This window comes from Pipistrellus hanaki, assembly GCF_964339955.1.
Source record: "Pipistrellus hanaki genome assembly, chromosome: 8".
NCBI lineage: Eukaryota > Metazoa > Chordata > Mammalia > Chiroptera > Vespertilionidae > Pipistrellus > Pipistrellus hanaki.
In genome coordinates this window covers 85068455-85088490 of record NC_140510.1, presented here as the reverse complement: position 1 = coordinate 85088490, position 20036 = coordinate 85068455, and the positions used below count along the sequence as shown (strand labels likewise).

General features: G+C 45.7%; 1 protein-coding gene across 1 annotated transcript in view; it reads right to left on the bottom strand.

Moving 5' to 3' along the window:
* The window catches only part of TTLL4 (tubulin tyrosine ligase like 4), a 30234-nt gene extending 12830 nt beyond the window's left edge, over positions 1-17404 (bottom strand). The window contains 5 exon segments of the mRNA XM_084892398.1: positions 1264-1327; positions 1687-1796; positions 3375-4714; positions 4716-4936; positions 17165-17404. Of these exon segments, the coding sequence (XP_084748524.1) occupies positions 1264-1327; positions 1687-1796; positions 3375-4714; positions 4716-4838 (1637 nt within the window). The 5' untranslated portion in view covers positions 4839-4936; positions 17165-17404.
* Between the last annotated feature and the right edge of the window lie 2632 nt (positions 17405-20036).

The following is a 20036-nucleotide window of genomic DNA, read 5'->3' as shown; positions in this document are numbered from 1 at the left end:
CATACAAGAGGCAGCTGATTAGTGATTCTTTCTAATCACTGATGTTCCCATCTCTCTCTCCCTCTCCCTTTCTCTCTAAGATCAATTTTAAACACACACACACACACACACACACACACACACACACACACCTATATATATAAAAGCACAGCGACTCTTATGGCGGAATGATCAGAATGACTGGTTGCTATGATGTGCACAGACCACCAAGGGGCAGACGCTCAACACAGGAGCTGCCCCCTGGTGGTTAGTGTGCTCCACAGCAGGAACACCGCTCAGCCAGAAGCCAGGCTCACAGCTGGTAAGCACAGCAGCAGCAGCACTAAGGAATGGCGAGCCAAGTAGTAACGAGGAGCAAGCGGGCAGTAAGGAGTGAGCAGGCAGGCAGTTAGGAGCAAGCAGGTGGGCGGTTAGGAGCAAGCAGGCTGGTGGTTAGGAGCGAGGGGTCTCTCACTGCAAGAGGGATCTTGCATTGCGAGAGGGTGCAGGCCAGGCTGAGGGTTCCCCCCAACCCCCTGCACAAATTTCGTGCATCGGGCCTCTCCTAGTATTTATCTCCTAAACATGCAATTACCAGATGACCCAGAATTGCACTACTGGGTATTTATCTCAGAGAGATGAAGACTTACGTTCATGCAAAAATATGTACGTGATGGTTTCATAACAGTCCCAAACTGGAAGCAACCCACATAACCTTCAGCAGGCGAATGGTTAAACAAACTGGCACATCCATACCAAGGATACTACTCAGTAATAAAAAGGAATGAACTATTGATATGTGCAACAACCAGGGTGAGTGGGCAGAGACTATGCGGAGTAAAAAAACCCAATCCCAAATGGCTACATCATTCCATTTGTGTAACATTCTTGAAATGTCAAAATTACAGAACAAATCAGCGGTTGCCAAGGGCTGGGAGGTGTTGGGAATGGGAGGGAAGGGTGGCTCTTGGGACAATAACAGGGGTCCTGGCAGTGATGGGAATGTATCCTGACTAATGTTGGTATCTTGGTTATACTACAGTATACCATATCTTTGCAAAATTTTACCATAGGGGGAAACTGAGTAATTTGGGGGATCTCTATATATTATTTATTACAACTGCATGAGACATCTATTGTATAATTGTCTCAAAATCAAAAGTTTTAAAAACTTTAAAAAGACAGAAAATTTTTGTTAGCTGCCTCTCAAGAGTACTGGACTTAGCCTCTCTCCTAAAGAGACAGAAAATAAGCATCTACAATGATCATACAACCAACACTCACCGAGAGATCACTGCTATCGACTCGTTGGAAGAGACAGCACTGAAGGAGGAGCACTCCGAGTCTGCTGGCAGGGGGGAAGCAGAGAATTCTAATGGGAAAGGCTGCTGCACAGACTCAGCAGGCCCAGGCGGCTCTTCCTTGGCTGCTCCTGGCTCCGCCTTCTTGCGGAGCCATGAGCTCCACTCTGCTGCCTTGTGCTGCCTTCTTTGAACGCAACAGCAGCAGGGCGAAGGTAAGACTGGTGGGACGGCAGGACTAGAGAACAAAGTCCCTTAAAAGCCACTCCCTACCGCCCTGGGACCCTCAAGGTGGATGAGTAATGCAGGTGACAAAGTGGGTCTAAGACGGGGAACATAACTGTGAGCCCCCTTCCCTAGCGGTCGTGACCAATGCCCAGTTGGAGTGAAAGGGTCCCCTGCTCACCCTCCTCCACTTCATTCCCATCATTGCTGCAGCAGTCTTCCAAACCGTCTACCAGCTCTTCTTCTAGATCTTCAGCCTCCACCTGGTCTGGCTGGAGGTCAGCAGCTGAACTGTAAGAAAACCATAGCCCAAGCCCGGCCAGTTCCATAACAGAGGTCACAGTTAAGGTTCTCATTCCTTCATCATCTTCCAGTGTTTGTCTCTTCCCTGGTCACCAATCTATCTGTTGCCTGAATCTCACAGTTTATTTCCCTTGCTCTCAGAGCTTAGGTCTAGCCCTAGTTCCTCAACCCTACACCCCTGTTCTGCAGAGGCACTATGTCTTCCATCTGCTTTGAAGTCCCTCCGAGCGTATAAGCCCAAAACTCTGCATTCAAAACACCACCAATGAATGTCTGGTCATTGGCTCCAAAGTCCCTAGATCACTCTCTGGGAACTTAAAACAAGAAAAGCCTTGGTGAATCAGATTAGTAACAAGGAGCTAAGAGACGAAACCAAGTACATGCATGCCCTCACTCTGAAATGGCTCTCATTCCAAGAATGACTGAGAACCTGATCTGGTTTGGAATTAAGTAGAAAAGTCACAGGCCCCAGCTTGTGTGTTTGGAATGTTTATTTCTCCCTGGTTATAACCTAAAGCAGGGCTCAGCAGACTCTTCCGCTAAAGGACCAGACAGTAAATATTTTCAGTTTTGTGATCCAGTCAGTCTGTCACAACTACTCAACCCTACCATAGCAACAGAAAAGCAGCCATATAATACAGCAGTAAATGAATGGTCGAGGCTGCATTTCAATCAAGTTTTACAAAAACAGACAGTGTGCGGGATTTGGCTTGGAAGCTGTAGCATGCAGATCTTTGCCCTAAAGTGAAAACTATAACTCTAGATCAGCTAAAAACTAAAACCAACCTTCAGAGACACAGGGCCAGTGTCTGCGAGTTTGGGTATATATAGTCTGTTGCTCTAAATCAGAGGTTCCCAAACTTGTTTGTGCCGTAGACCCCTTACCATGTTTTTTGGTTTTGGGTAGACCCCCTACTTACCTGATATTGATTTTTTTGTAAATTTCTAACTGTAGTGAAGTTTAGTGTTAAAATTTAATAAAAAATAATGTACCTACTTTTCTCCGGCATTCTCAAACAAAATAACACTGATTCACTATAATTTGTATGATAAACTACCAGTTTATATTTTTTTAAATATTTTCTCAGCACTTTCCTATTCAAGATTCAGGAAACGAATGAACGTATTTTTCTCACATTCATATTTATAGAGTGACGAATTGAACAAGTCGGTGCAAGTTCGCGAAGCTTTGAGACAAAAATTGGCAAGAATGTTTACTGCGCGTATGCTTGTAACAAGATGATACTGGTATATCATTATGTGCAGGTTTTTATCCTACAACTTACACAATTTTATAAACATATATAATAAATTTTTTACTTCATAGGTACTTTTATAAATAATTTATATGTTTTTATATTATAAGATAATATGATGTAAGTAAATAGGTACTATCAGTGTATGTTGAGATCCACTATCGTGGACCCCCATTTTCATTTCATGGACCCCCAAATTTTTTTTTCACTGACGTAGACCCCTTACAGGTTGTCATAGACCCCTGGGGGTCGATATAGACCACTTTGGGAATCACTGCTCTAAATGAACCAAAAACTTCCTCCAACTTACCCAGTATCTTCAGCAGGTGAGTCCAGCTTCCTGGCTCCGACAGGCTCCTCCTTCCCATGCTGGTCCAGATGGACAGAAGAGAGGTGGTAGGCCACAGCTGCTAAGTCACAGCGCTGAGCGGGAGAAGGCAGCACAGGCGTCTTGTCTTCTCCTGGGGGTGGTGTGGAGTCGACCGCAGACCCACAGACAGGGCTGTGGCTGAGCTCACTGGTGTGTGAGGCAAGGAGGTGAATGCTGATGCATTTGGTACAAAGGAGTGTATTGTCCAATTCCAAGGTGTCTGAGGCTCCAGGGAGGATCCTATTGTCTGCGGGGGTACCCTCCTGGGGGCACTGCTGGGGTACCACAGGAGGTTTCCACCGCCTGATCCTTTTGAGATCATCCCATTGCAAGCTTGGGTTCCCAAAACAAGACTGTCCAAACTGGGGGCCTTGCCTCGGCTTCTCAAAGCTTCTTGCAGTCAACTGCCTCACAGCCTCAGTGAACGGAGCCTCCTTGGTCAGAGCCTGGGAAACGGAGTCGCCATTCAGGCCACAGGGATGTGGCTTTATCCTCATGACTAAGTTACTGTGGTTGTACTGGGGAGAGGCAACACTGGTGGCGGAAGTGTGTAAGGAGCTAGGGGTAGACACGGTGCTATGGGCAAGGGCACCGTGTATAACAATGCCATTGCTCTTGGGTACCTTGTGTGCAACAGGCTGGAATGCACAGTCTCCAGTGCCCCCTGAATGATGCCAGGACACAAGCTGGATTCTGGGTGAGGATAATGACTTCAGGCCCTCTGGGGCCTGTGACGAAGGCACTTTGGTGGTGCTTGGCCGCGTGAAGGAGTTACTCAGCGGGGGCTTGTAGGAGGGTGGAGATGGGATCTTCCCTGAGATGGTGGAGGCCAGCCTCTTCCCGGAAGGGTTCTCCCCGGCTGCTCCCAGTGTGAGGTATGGATCTATGGCGGGGGGTGCCACGGGCTGGGCCATGGGGGAGACCGTGGAAGACGTGGCCTGATTGGCAGTGAGTCTGTCAAGGAGGCTCTTTTGGGGGCCAGCAAAAGATCTTTTCTCTGACGAGCTTGCACGTAAGCAGAGAGACTCCAGCTGCTGGTATGCTTTGTCTCTCCGGTTGAGGCGGCGGTACAGCAGGGCACTGCTAAACAAGTCCGGGACAGAAGGCAGGGAGCAGGTGTTGCTGTGGCCTGCAAGGGCAGCCGTGGTCCCAGCGCTACATGAAATGCTGGGACAAAAGAAATATGCTGGCCGGCTTGGGGGGCCAAAGAAGTGAAGGTCCAATCCTGCTGACAGGGTGCTCACGTGCTTCTCCAGCTTCTGGCTTGTCTCCGTCTGCTGAGGAACTGGAAGACCAGACCTTGTCCTCAGAGGACTTCTCAGATGGCACGTTGCCAGAGGGACCACTCTGTGCGACGCGATTTCCCTGGCCAGCACTGTAGTGTTCAGTTCCTGCTGAGGCCATGAGGGGCCCACATCATGGCAGCATGGCCTCATGGCCCGGCTCAGGTAAGGGGCCACACATCTCCATTAACAACAGCTGCATCCTCCAAGTCTGTCAGCCTGAAGGGGAGAGAAACAAAAAGACAAATACAATGCTACAGTGGTCCGTGGGTAAACAAGAGTCCCACTTCAGTATTTCTTGGGTGATCAGTCTTGGTCGTCAATTGGGGCCATGAGAGAAGAACACTAGATTCCTGGTGTTTTCAAGTGGTGTTCCTGCTGCCCTCACGTAATCAAACTGGCTACAGGTTTGGGACTGATAAAGTCCCAAGGACTGTGACTCGAAGGCTCTGCCAATGAGAGTCTGCTCACATGCTCACTCAGAGAGTGCCATCCTCTCTCCAAAAAAACAAAAAAGACTTTTCTGTCTCACCATTCACAACTTTACCTGAGTGGTTTCGAATAAGGCAATTATGGGAGTGGCATAGAAACCAGCCAATATCTTCCTCCTCTCCAACCAATTCTGAAGGTCAAAGATCATTCAAGAATCATATTTTACATCTACTGTTCCCTGACGGTCTGCTTTCCACGGTGTGACAAGTTCAGACATGGCAGAGGATTCCCCTTGCTGACCTCTGGAGTTCATTCTGGAGTTTAGACAGTAATTTCATCTCTTCAACAGTCTTGCCAACTGTATAAACTTTAATTACATCCCATGTGTTGATGGGAAATAGAAGAAACAAAGTAGATAACAATATTTTTTTAAATATATATTTTTACTGATTTCAGAGAGGAAGGGAGAGAGAGAAATATCAATGATGAGAGAGAATCATGGATCGGCTGCTTCCTGCATGCCCCCTACTGGGGGTTGATCCTGCAACCTGCTCTTGACCAGAATCAAACATGGGACCCTTCAGTCCACAGGCCAAGGCTTTATCTACCACGCCAAACTGGCTAGGGCTAAATACCAATTTTTTTATTTTTTTATTTTATTTTTTTTTACTTAAAATGACTATATCCTGCAGCCACAGTGGGACAGGAGAGTTTATAGAGAACACAGAGGCAAAAACAGGACAGAAGCTTTCTTTACTCTGTATCCTGGGCTTCAGTTTGGGCTGATCTTTCAAAAACAACCACTTATTACTTGTGAAGTTTTCCAAGTCTCCCGGCACTCCCGCTACTCACAGCCATGCTGTATCAGCAGCTACCACCCTCGGTGACTCATGTAAGCAGAGCTCTGCCAAATAGCAAATCCATTCAATGCTAAAGCAACACAGCTGGAACGTTTAAGGAAAAGACAAGGGAGAAAGTGCCATAACCCCCACTACCTAGTGGTGAGATCAAATTAGAAAATTCACATGAAGCACAGTAATGTAGTCCCTGCTAAACATTCAAGGGCTGGTGGTTATCACATTCATTATTACTGACACCAAACGATCTGACATTGGAAAACACATGGAGCAGGCCATAATCATTCCCCACAGAATTTCAGCGTATAGTACAATATTCTTTTTTTCTAATACGCATTTTTATTGGTTTTAGAGAAAGGAAGGGAAAGGGAGAGAAACATGGATGAGAGAGAGGGAGAGAAACATCGATGGGCTGCCTTCCACATGCACCCTGACAGGGGATTAAATCCCAAACCTGGGCATGGGCCCCACCCACGAAATCATCTGGCCAGTGCACGGGACCATGAGCAACCAACTGAGCCCAGCGGCCAGGGCCAAGTAATACTCTTTTTTATAGAAAGACACAACTGTCTGGTCATTTGGGAACTTCTGTGATATTTGTTATATTAACAGTAACTAGATTTTCAGCTGCAGTTGTAGTTTGGTGCTAAAAAGGAACTGGAAAGTGGGAAATAGGATAATCATATCATCTCTAAATACCTCTCCACCAGATATTTGTTAGTCACCAAGGGACACACCAGGACTTTACAGCAGAGAAACCTGGCAGACCCTACTTGAATCAAGCGGTCAAAACTGTCACCATCAGAAATAGAACAAATTGACATTAAGTGCCTCATGATATGATGCCCTCAGAACATATCATTGCTTCTCTGATTTCCTGCCAAAAATGCATATATTGAAGGCGTGAGAAAGATCAGACAAGGCCAAATTGAAGGTCATTCTACAGAATAACTGGTCTGTACTCTTTAAATGTGTCAAGCTCATTAAAAAACAAGAAAGGCTAAGGAACTATTCAGATTAAAGGAGACTAAAAAGACATGACAACTGCCCTGGCCGGTGTGGGAAGGTCGTGCTGTGAACTAAAGGGTCTCAGGTTCGATTCCTGGTCAGGGTTTGATTGCAGGTTTGATCTGCAGACCGGAGTGCATGCATAAGGCAATCAATCGATGTTTCTCCCTCACATCAATATTTCTCTCTAAAAAACAAACAAACAAACAAAAAAAACCCCATACACAAAAAAATTTATTCTCAGATGGGCACTAAAACAAACTAACAAAAAAACCAACCATGACAATAAATACATGTAACCTGAAACAGATAAAGGACAAAACAACTGATGATATTTGAACATGGCAGATCTGATAAAAGCATTATAGCACACTGGTGCCCCAGTGCACGGATTTGTGCACCCTGAAAAGAAATTAATTAGGAGGTGGCCAGCAGGGCTGGACTGGGCAAGATGGGCTGGAGAGGCCCTGGAGCCAACCTCCGGGGTCCCTTCCCAGCCAGCCGCACCTGGGGCAGCACCGTGGCTTGAAGGGGTCCCTCTGGCAGGTGGGGGTCCCTCGGCCTGGCCTGTGGGGATGGGCGGAAACCGGCTCTCCAACATCCCTCTCGGGCTCCCAGATTGCGAGAGGGCAGTTCTCAGGTGACGCACCCTGGAACCGGGCTCCCTCCTCTCTGGTTCCGGGTGTGTCACCCGAGAACTGCCCTGCCAGGTGACCACAGCTCGGCAGCTCCTGCACTGAGAGTCTGCCCCCTGGTGGTCAGTGCTCATCATACCTAATGGACGATCAGACGGTTGCTTTGGCTTTCATATATATATATATATATATATATATAGCCCAGTGCACAAAATTCTTACAGTGTGTGTGTGTGTGTGTGTGTGTGTGTGTGTGTAGGGGGGTGCTTCAGCCCGGCCTGTGCCCTCATAGTCCAGGACTCCTCAGGGGGTGTCCGACTGCCAGCTTAGGTAAGGTGTCACATATCCTAAGATGGCAGAGGCTAGCCTTTTTATTACACAGGATTCTGTGGCCATAAAAAGTAGCTTAAAGCCATTGGATGGCTCCAAGGCCTATGCACTCTGACTCCTGAGTCTTCTTCTGACCTTATCAGCCACTTTTCCCCCTCACAGGCAAGTTCCAGTGCCCCTCACTCCTTACTGCCTGCCTGCTTGCTGCTCCTTACTGCTCGCCACTGTTCCCACCATTGCCACTGCGCTTGCCAGCTTCTGGCTGAGCAGCGCTCCCCCTGCGGGAGTGCACTGACTACCAGGGGGCAGCTCCTGCTTTGAACATCTGCCCCCTGGTGGTCAGTGTGCATATAGTGAACAGTTGTTCTGGCGGTGTTCTGCAGTTTGGTCAATTTGCATATTAGGGTTTTATTATACATAGGATGGTATTACAACAATGTTAATTTCCTGATTTTGATCATCATATGTGGCAATGTAAGAGAATATCATTGTTTTAGAAAATATTTAGAAACTGTCTAGAAAATATTCTGATGTAAAGGGCATCATGTCTGGAAATTACTCTCAAACATTAAAAAAAAAGTTCACAGTTCACATAAGAATGAATAATAAAGCAAGTGTGGAAAATATTAACATTTGATAACTCTGGGTAAAAGTAAATAGGGATTCTTTGTACTATTTACAACTTTTTGCAGGTCTGAAATAATTTCAAAATAAAAGAAGTTAAAAAAATAAAAATCTACTTCAACTTTTCTTTGAAATTAGATTGGCAAGAATGGATTTTACTAGTGAATGGCTCAAGCCAACACAGTAAAACTCATTCCTGGTTCCATTACCTGAAGCAGGCGTGACTGGGCAATCCACCTGCACTGCAGTCACATGCCTGATGAAGTCTCACCAAAACACCAGTCTTTCCAGTGCAGCCACTCCACTCCCATCTGCCAGGAATGTGTAAACTATGGCTGAGGGGAATTTAAGGAGGAAGGCACACACCACACAGGGCAGATGAAGTTTAACAGCACTTTCTTGGGGGAATCTCCAATTTTTAGAAAAGAAGGACTGTTAAACCTGATTCTATGTGAAAACCTCACTACCCAACAAAACACAAGTCCTGTCTTGCCTTCAACTGAGAGAGCAGCTGCTGTCAGCGCCAACCTGAAAAACAGGAACCTAGATGCTAAAATAAGGACTTCAGGGTTAGAGTCAAGAAAGCAAGGGGGCAGTGTGGGAAGCTCAAAGTTCTCTATGACTGCTGTTATTCAGGGAAAGGACACGTGATCTTTTAATCTTCTTGAAATTAGATGGGAATGTCAGATTTTAGTAAAAAGTCTAAAAAAATAGGAACGATCAATCATATTCCTCACTTAACATTTTAGAGTCAATTAATCTTTTGGAGTCAGAGACAGGAAATAAGCTGTGATTGCACAAAGAAGACTTCAATATATATATATATCATCCAGGCAGAACAGCCTAAGTCCCTGAGACAGGTGTTCATGCAACACAGAAACTCCCAACATGCCCCGTGGTAATGACTTCACCCCAATCTCAGGAGATCTTCACATCCTTCCAGCTTCAAATATATGTCCTTAAATCCATCTATTCTTCATGTCCAGTTATTACTTTAACCCAAATTACTATAATCTCTCATCTGCTGGTTTCCCTACTTCTATTCTTGCCACTTCTTTTTTTTTTTTAATACATGTTTTCATTGATTTTATTTATTTTTTATTTATTTATTTATTTATTTGTTTTTAATATATTTTATTGATTTTGTACAGAGAGGAAGGGAGAGGGATAGAGTTAGAAACATCGATGAGAGAGAGTCATCGATCAGCTGCCTCTTGCACACCCCCTACTGGGGATATGCCCGCAACCAAGGTACATGCCCTTGGCCGGAATCGAACCCGGGACCCTTCTCTCTCTCTCCCTTCCTCAATAAAATTTTTTAAATAAACAAATTAATTTAAAAAAAACAGAAACAGAAACTGATTTTTTAAAAACAGGTTACCAATGGGGTGTGAGACTTCTCTGTGTATACCTTGTGCTATCATTTTAAGTTCTGAGCTATATAAATGAACCACCTAGTCAAAAACCTTATTAATTATATTTTAAAATGAAAACTTTAATTATTAAACATTCCTTTGCTATCTGTCTTCCTCTCTTTCACAGTGAACACTCTATGAGAACTGGGACTTTGTGCGCACAGCATATGCCCAGCCCTGAAAAATGTCACCAGGGTTCCTTAAATATTTGCTGAGTAAACAAATGTGTCTACAAGAGGTATGACCAGCAAAGCCTCAAGACGGGACTCCTCAGATTACACAGGGATGTGGCTCCTCTCCTGCCAGAGCTCCTTGTTGCTCCCTTGTTCACTGTTCTGAGGTCTGCAGTTTCCTTCCTCCTCCAACTCTGCCACAGCCATCCATCCCCAACTCCCTCAGTAACAGCTGTTCCTCCTGCTGAGGCTCCCTCCAAAATTCCCCAGTGTCTCTCTTTCATCCTCTTCCACATCAAACCCATCTGCTCCCACAACTTCACCTATCGTCTTCAGAAAAACAGTCCCTTTTCAGCCTGACCTCTCTCAGGCTTCATGTCCCATCACCAGCTATCTGCTCCACCTTCTCCGTGTCCATGTCCAACCGTCTCAATCCAGCTGGTCAAATTAGCTCTGTACCTTCTCTCAGTGGAACCTTCTTTCTCTCAGTCACCTAAGAGGACAACTTAAGTCACTCTGCCTTCTTCCTCCGCCAGACCAAACACAAAACTGATAAGATTCTTTCTTCCTAACAGGCTTCCCCTTTCATTCCCACCACCACCCACCGCCTGGACTATGACAACAGCACCCAGACCGAACTGAACTCTATCTCTAGGGTCTGCCCTTGTAGCTCCATCCTGTACTGCTCCTCACACTCAGCTCCTAGAATAAGCCTTCCAGAGCTGTCGGCAGGCCTTTACCAAGCCTCTTCCTTTTGAGTCTATATTTCACTCACCGTTACAGGCCCAGCTCAAGCCCCCCTCTCCTTGAATATCTGTGTATTTATCCCTCTGCTTTGACACTTTGCAAAGGCCATCTCTTACCACTGTCTCTTCTCTTTTCATACATATGAATATGCCTCATAAACTCCATGAAGGTGTTTTAGGGAAGCCCTGGGCATCTATACAGACAAACGCAGGGCGGATCTGCTAGAAGGGCAGATCACTGCCCAGCGTGGCTTCCTCCTAGGCAATGCTGCCCAGCTCTCTTCTCACAGCTTCGTGGAGGTACTAAGACTCCCCAAAACAAAGTTTAAAAACAATTCACGTGGGAGTGATGGGTATGCTCCATGTCAATTATACTGGCACAAAGCTGTTAAAAGTTTGACTAAAGGGACAAGAGAGGAGGGTAAAGAACTCAGAGCATTCCAAAGATGAATAACATGGCCTCACGCATCCTTTTCTCTGTATATGCATGGATGGCTCAGCCCAGGGGGTCCTCAAACTTTTTAAAGTGGGGGCCAGATCACGGTCCCTCAGAGAGCTGGAGGGCCGGACTATATGAACTACTAATTCCTACTGTAACACCTCGGCTGCGCTCACTGCCCAAAAAACCTGGCGGGCCGGATCAGACTCCTCTGCGGGCCGCATATGGCCCGCGGGCCGTAGTTTGAAGACCCCTGGCTCAGCCCAATCTGCAATCTCTCAGCCTCCACCGAGGGCAGGACTGTCAGTAGAATCCGGACACACCTCCTTGGCTTCAGCCTCTCCCCTCTAAAGTACCCAGTCGCAGGAATCTCAACATCCTGCCTTGTCATCTTTGTACAGCATTCAGAAACTGCCTGTCTCTTTCTGCCTTCCACTCTGTGTGGGATACTACTGCCTCAAAGTTTCTCTTTAAGTAAGAGTAAAGGATGAGCAGCCTAGGCTTAAAAAAATCTATGGTTGCTGTCTCAGATCACCAAGTCTCCAGGGGCCAGGCCCAGACCAGCTTGGACAAGGTATCTATTTCTCCAGAAAGCAATTATTCATTACCCCTGATTAAATCACTCTCCTCTAGTTCAGGAGGGTGTGTGACTCTTGGGATCTGCAGTTTCCTTTCCTCCTCCATCTGAGTGTTTCCTCGGTCAATAGGGGAACTCAGGACATCAGAAATGGTTCTGAGCTTATAATTCAAAAGATCTCTGATGAGATTACTTTAATTGCTCAATAGTTATGCTACAAGATAGAAGTGACTTATGCAGAACCAGATAAAATGGAAGGAGTACAGGAACCAGACTCGTTTTATTTTATGAGATAAATCCCAAGCAATGTCTCCCTAAAGAAAGCTGGAGGAACAATAAACTTATTTTTTATTTTTGCAATGAATTTCTTAAAGCAGGGGTCTTCAAACTACGGCCCACGGGCCACATGCAGCCCCCAGGGGAGTCTGATCCTGCCCGCCAGGTTTTTTGGGCAGTGAGCGCAGCCGAGGTGTTACAGTAGGGATTAGTAGTTCATATAGTCCGGCCCTCCAGCTCTCTGAGGGACCGTGATCTGGCCCCCACTTTAAAAAGTTTGAAGACCCCTGTCTTAAAGGAAGGCCACTATCCCAGCCCTAAAGAGAGGGAAGGTCAGCAGCATTAAGCTGAGACAGGTAGCTCTGCAGAACACAGTTCAGCTCTGCAAAAGGAGTTGGCAAAACTGAGGGAAGGCCCTGGCCAGGAAGCTCAGTTGGTTAGTGTTGTCCTGATATGCAAAGGTTGTGGGTTCAATCACCAGTCAGGGCACATACAAAAATTAACCAATGAGGCCGAAACCGGTTTGGCTCAGTGGTTAGAGTGTCGGTCTGTAGACTGAAGGGTCCCGGGTTCGATTCCTGTCAAGGGCATGTACATTGGTTGTGGGCACATCCCCGGCAGGGGATATGCAGGAGGCAGCTGGTTGATGTTTCTCTCATCGACATTTCTAGCTGTCTATCTATCCCTCTTCCTTCCTCTCTGGAAACGAAAATCAATAAAATATATTTTTTTAAAAAAGAATCAACCAATGAGTACATGAATGGGTAGAACAAATCTATGTTTCTATCTTTCTCTCTCTAAAAAAAAACACAACAAAAAAACACCTGAGGGGCTCCTAGCAGCTAGAACTAAGGGAGTAAATCTACAAATTACTGAAAAGTAAAAACAAACAGTTGAAGGCTAACCATAATTAGACTTGCTCCCTGAAGCCTTGACCTGTAGCAGCTTCAGAAAGTGCCCTCTTTTCCTCCTCCTATGGTAAGCTCTAGAGCAGTCGTCCTCAAAGTGTGGTCCATAGCATCTGAGGGAACCTCTAGGTGCCCTCAGCAGTTCTGCTAAGTGGAACTACATTCATAACAAAACTTGGGCATGGTCTGTCTTTTTTACTGGGCTGGTCTTTCCACTGATGGGGCAAAAGCAAAGGTGGGTCCAAACACTGGTGTCTGGGCGGGAATTGAGACAATGGCACCAAGTTAGGTCCTTGGCCGCCATGTATTTCATCACCATCCTGTGAGTAACCGCCAGCTTTACCTAACACTGTCCTCGATGACACAGTAAAAATTAAGTCTCAACCTCAAGTATATCTTTTTAATATTCTGTGTGACAAAATGAAAAGCACATATACTAGTAAAACACTTAGGTGCAGCCGAAACTGGTTTGGCTCAGTGGTAGTGCGTCGGTCTGCGGACTGAAAGGTCCCGGGTTAGATTCCGGTCAAGGGCATGTACCTTGGTTGCGGGCACATCCCCAGTAGGAGGTGTGCAGGAGGCAGCTGGTCGATGTTTCTCTCATCGACGTTTCTAGCTCTCTATCCCTTTCTCCTCCTCTCTGTAAAAAAATAATAAAATATATTAAAAAAAAAATACTTAGGTGCATACAGGAGATGATGGTTGTCTCAATAAACATCTGACTGCAAAACTCACCTGTGGATCACTGTTTATTTGAAGGAATGAATGACACACAAGTGATGGGTTAGTCAGGTTTGGTATTTGGCAGGTATTTTCTTGGGGGAGAAAACAAAACAAAGCCTGTCATGTCAAGGAAAACAAGTGACAGTATTTGTTGCCAATAATAAATTTTGAGCTTCTAAGAGAAAACTAGAGTTTTGGCAAACTTGTATCTGCCACCATGAGCTTGACAGATTCCCAACATGTAACCATTGTTCTAATGAGTGTGGTGACAATGTGGATATGACTTTTTAATGCCGTATAATACAATGTGACAACACTTGGAATATCTGCATAACTCAGTCAGTATTTTCCAAATACCTATGACACAATGTTACAGAATCATGCCTGGGTAAAGATCTGGTCAAAGTGAAATAGACGAATGGATTTTACTGTAACAAAGTATGAAAAGTTCACTGGTATCATTTCAGATTCCACATTGCAACTAACCTTCACAAACCACCCTTTGGTTAACTTTTGTGAAGTACCCAAGAAGAATACCCACAATTATCTGAAAAGGCTATAAAAACATTCCCTTTTCCAACTAAACATCTGTGTGAGGATGGATTTTCTTCATAATTCAAGCAAACACATCCCAACCAAATGAATGGAGAAAAAGATATGAAAATCCAACTGTCTTCTAAAAAGATATTTGTAAAAACAATGCCACACTTCTCACTAATCTTTTGAAACAACAGTTTTAATTTTAAAAATGCTACTTATATTAACTTGTAATGGACTTATTGTTCTTAAAGAGTTAATATGGTAAATGTCAAGATTTATACCCCACACTAAAAGTATATATTTAAGACCTCAAAGAGCTTTAAGTATATAAAGGAGTCCTGATACCAAAAATCTGGGCACCTCTGGTCAAGAATACCACTGCCTGCCCAGGATCTATCCAGGAGGGCACCTGAGGACAAGGTCCTTTGTATTTCAGGGCCTACAAGACATTAGTACTCTCAGTATTTGTTTCAAAATGCCAAGTCTGGCTTCCCAGTTCTGCCAGAAGAGAATTTTTTTTCCTCTATATGTCATTGACAGGTTCAAGCATCTGATCCTATGCTAAAATCCAGGCAGCCTTCAATCAGAACACTCCACGGTTATAAAGGAATCTAGTGGGAAAGCTAAACTCAAGATCATGAGTATCAGATAGTCTGAGGGTAAGGCTTCATCTAGATAGTTTTCAGCAAGTGACTTCATTTACATACTCATTTTTATAATTAGTTATAAGTTCTCTGCTTTCTTGGTGTTCCTCTGAGCTGTCTTCTCATTCGGCCTGGAACATACAATAGTAAGTGCGCTTAACAAACGGCAGCTGCAATTATTATCACAACACTCCCACAGCACCACTAGCTCCATCCCACAACTTCAACCACCTCTGACATCCTTAACTTCCTTCCATCACTCAGCCCTGTCACAAGCTCCAAGCCTACAGAATCAATCGTCTCCGGGGCCTTTCTATGTGGATATGCTGAGGGACCGAAACTCAGCATGTCCAAAGTATAACTCCTTTGTCTTTCTTCTCAAAACCAAGTTAGTAAAATAAGAGAGTTAAAACTTATTTTATCAAATCAAGTGATGACATGTTTTCCAATTACAGTTAATCCTTAATTTAGTTCTTTTTATAAAACATTTATATTTTCTACTTTTTTTTAATAATGTAATTTTTTCGTTTTTTAATATAATTTTATTGTTTTCAGAGAGGAAGGAAGAGGGAGATACGGAAATATCAATGATGAGAGAATCATTGATCAGCTGCCTCCTGCATGCCCCCCCTCCTGGAGATGGAGCCAGAAACCAGGGCACAGGCCCTGACCAGGAATCAAACCATAACCTTCTCCTGGTTCACAGATCAACACACAACCACTAAGCCACACCAGCCAGGCTCTACTTCCTCTTAACAAAGAAGAAACTTGTTTAAACTTGATGAAAAATTTTTGAATTCCACTTTAAGATGTGCAAGGAATAGATGGTTTTTAAAATTCTTCTGGGAATATATGAATAAAACCATTTGAAGAGTGTGTTGCAGGAAAATCACAGATAATTAACAGGAAAACAGCACCAGGTTTGTGTTTGGGAATACTAGAGTGTCAGTGCATGGGTTGAATATGAGGAATTTCGGCAGGGAGCCAATGAGAAAACATCTTTAACTTCTCTCCATTCCCACGGCAACCACCGTCAGTCCCTCAGCTCTAGTCTGGTCTCCGGAGTGACAAAACCCGGTGCTGAGTAGACGCGGGGAGAATGAGACAAGGAGCAGCCTGGAATGACCCTAATTTTCTGATTTCAGTGACCAGGTGGGTGTGGATGAAGAAGACAGCATTTGGAGGGGCAGCTAGTCGATGAGCTAAACCAACAGGTGCCTAAGAAAGAGGTCACCTCCGGCAGCGGTCGCCAGCCGGTGGCCGGTGAGGTCCGAAGGTTGGCGACCACTGACTATCTGAGGGATGCCTCCATAAAGGATGAAAACATTTCTTGGATCCAGAGTGGGATTGTGAAGCCCGGGGAATGGGAATAATGATGTTCCCAGTGAGCCCGGGCTAAGTATCTAATGTTCTCCCGGGCACACACCGCACAGCATGGGGGAGGCCTGTGTAATTGGCTAAAACCTTCCCCAGACTCAGACTCCGCCAACACGCCGGCCCGCGGACCACTGAGCCCTCCGGCCGCTCCGCGGGGCCTGGCTCAGCACATCTGCTGGCCTTTAAGCTGTTGAATGATTCCGTAAAGGGTTGGGCGGGCGGGCGGACGGATGAAGTTAAACTCCACAGGACTCAGATGCTGTTCGGATCTCTGCAGGTTGGTAGAGTTTTCCCCCGGGTACTTAGTGGGGAAGTAAAAAGCCGCCCTGGAGCCGGGGGAGCGCGGGCTCACCCAGGGGGGACTTACACCGCGGCGGCGGGGGGAAGGCGGGGGCCTGGGCTGGGGTGCCGGCCCGCTGAGCTCAGGGCGCGGCGAGGGGAGACGGGTTCCCACAAGGCGCGGGGTCCTGGCCGGTGAAAGGCCGGGGCCCCGGTCTCCGGGGGATGGGGAGGCGGCGGGCAGGGGCCCCGGTCTCCGGGGGATGGGGAGGCGGCGGGCAGGGCGGAAGCGGCCGGGAGGCCGGGGACCGGCGGGAAAGGGCCAGGCAGAGGGGGCTGGGGAGAGGGGGCAGGGGAGAGAGGGCCGGGCAGAGGGGGCTGGGGAGAGGGGGCAGGGGAGAGAGGGCCGGGCAGAGGGGGCCGGGCAGAGGGGGGCTGCCCCTCCGGCCCCGCGGCCGCACTCACCTGGTGGACCCCGCTTCGCCCGGCTCGGCGCCGGCTCCGCGCGGCTTCCTCCTCCGGCCTGAACAGGCGGGAGGGCTCGGCGCCCCTAGCAACCGCGCCGCGCCGCGGGCCACGCGTCCTCAGCCGCCGCCTGCCGCCGCCTCGCTCTGCGCCCCCAGTGGACGGACGGCCCGGCTGGAGGGCGATCCCGCCGGGCGCGCGGCGCGCGAGTCTCGGGGCAGCGGGGCCGCCGGGGCGGGGCTTCGCCGGCCTCGCGCACGCGCAGTGGCTTCTGAGCGGCGGGACTGGAGAGCGGGACGCTGGGAGATGTAGTCCCGAGAGGAAATCCGGAAAGCCTCCCCGCCAGAGTCTCCCTGCCCTGATTTCACCTAACCCGCAGGGACTCTTTCCTTGGCGGTGCCTTAATTAGCCCTCCTAAAATAAAAGATCGAAGGCCTTGTTCAAGAATATTCTTAGTAGGTCTTTCAAGTGTTTGATTTTGACTGCCAGATCCACTGTTTTCCTCCAACCGAAATTCCCTTAAGGGCACCCCACCCAGGAGGTACAACTACAGCCACCTGCTTTATGGGATTCAAGTGTGTGAACTTTAGGAAACACGACCTTAATTCGCCTCCTCAACAAGACAGATGATGCCCCCTCCGTCTCAAAGGTCCCTAGACCTGATGGATTTGGAGATCTAAACAGAGCTGGTCGGTGAAAAGATCTTTTCTAAACAGTCTGCTCCAGGAAAAACAGGGGAGGACAGTAGGAGATTAAACTAACCTAATGAAAACCATCTGGACCAGAGCAAGGATGCTTAATAATTGCTCTAAGCAACAGTCATTGATGGAGTTGATGGAATTTTACGCTGGAAGGATGTCTGCCATCACCTGTGTATTTTCATCAATCTTAGATGCTGAAAGGTGGGGCAGCTATGAATTATGTCACCTGCTGTGATGCAATTTGAAATACACAGTAATATTTAGGTAGATTATTTCTGTGAAGAAATTAAAAGACGAATTTGAATCTAATCGAGGTTTAGGCTCCAATTTCCAGGTTATAGGAAATAGAGAGAAACGAACACCACAGGAGCTCTGACCCGGTGGCTTCGTTGGTTAGACCATCACCTTGAATACCAAAGGTTGTGGGTTTTATTTCCAGTCAGGGGGCAGCCAACTGATGTTTCTCTCTCTCTCTCCTTCTCCCTCCCTTTTCTCTTCCTCTCTCTAAAAATCAATGTAAAAAATATCCTTGGGTGAGGTTTAACCAAAAAAAAAAGAAACTGATATAGAAAGAGGAACCCAAGGAGACAACTGTAACTGGAACAGAAAAGGAACATTAGATAAAAACTAAAGAAATCTAAATATATATGGGTTTTAGTTATTGATACATAGATATTGGTTCACTGATTGTAACAAATGTATCATAATAATATAAGATGTTAATATAGGGGAAATTGTGTATAGGGTGAGTTTAATATGCGAACTCTTTCCTACTCCAATCTGCTCAATTTTTTTGTAATCTATTTTCTAAAATATAATATAAATATATATATTTTTTAAAAAGCTATAGCAACGGAAATTTGCTCAGCCTACCATAGCCAAATGAACAATGGACAAAAACATCATGTTTCCAGATAATACGTACTGAGGACACATCATCACTTACTAGTATGTAGTGTTTTTGCCAAAAATTTAAACCTGAATCAAATAAAAGACAAAGAAAGGATGAAGAACGGTTCTAGATTAGAGGCTAAAGACACATCACAACCAAACACAAATCATGATCTTAGGTTGGATCTTAGACCAGGAAAACTGGTATAAAGAACATTATTGGAAGGATTGGCAATATTCAATAATGAGCTGTAGATTAGTGAATAGTGTTATAACAATTTTAAATTCCTGATTTTGTTCATTATACTGTGGTTATATAAGTGAATATACTTGATCTTAAAAAATACAATAAAACTAATTGTGGTAAAATGTTAATGAATCTGGGTGAAGGGATTATGGGAGTTATTTGTACTATTCTTACAACTTTTCTTTAAATTTAAAATTATTTCAAATAGTTTTTTTAAACTACAGCAATGAAAAACTTGAAAAAGGGCCGGGACCAGTTTGGCTTAATGGATAGAGCATCGGCTTGGGGACTGAAGGGTCCCGGGTTCGATTCCGGTCAAGGGCATGTACCTTGGTTGCGGCATATCCCCAGTAGGGGGTGTGCAAGAGGCAGCTGATCGATGACTCTCTCTCATCGATGTTTCTAACTCTCTATCTCTCTCCCTTTCTCTCTGTATAAAAATCAATAAAATATATTTTTTTTTAAAAAGAAAAAAAAAAAGAAAAACTTGAAAAAGGGATAGCCCTGACCTGTTTGGCTCAGTGGATGGAGTGTCCACCTGTGGACTGAAGGAATCCCAGGTTCGATTCCGGTCAAGGGCATGTACCTTGGTTGCAGCTACACCCCCAGTGGGAGGTGTGCAGGAGGCAGCTAATCTATGTTTCTAGCTCTCTATTCCTCTCCCTTCCTCTTTGTAAAAAAATCAATAAAATATTAAAAAAGAAAAAAAAAGGAATAGATAGAACTAGTGTGGCAAAATGCTGATAACAACTAAATTTGTGGGATCAAGGTATGGGAGTGTTTGCTATTCTCAGTACTTGTGTGTGTATGAAAAGTTTAAGCTTGCCGAAGCCGGTGTGGCTCAGTGGTAGAGCATCGGTCTGCGGACTGAAAGGTCCCAGGTTCGATTCCGGGCAAGGTCATGTACATTGGTTGCAGGGGTGTGCAAGAGGCAGCTGGTCGATGTTTCTCTCTCATCGACGTTTCTAGCTCTCTATCTCTCTCCCTTCCTCTCTGTAAAAAATCAATAAAATATATATTTAAAAAAAAAACA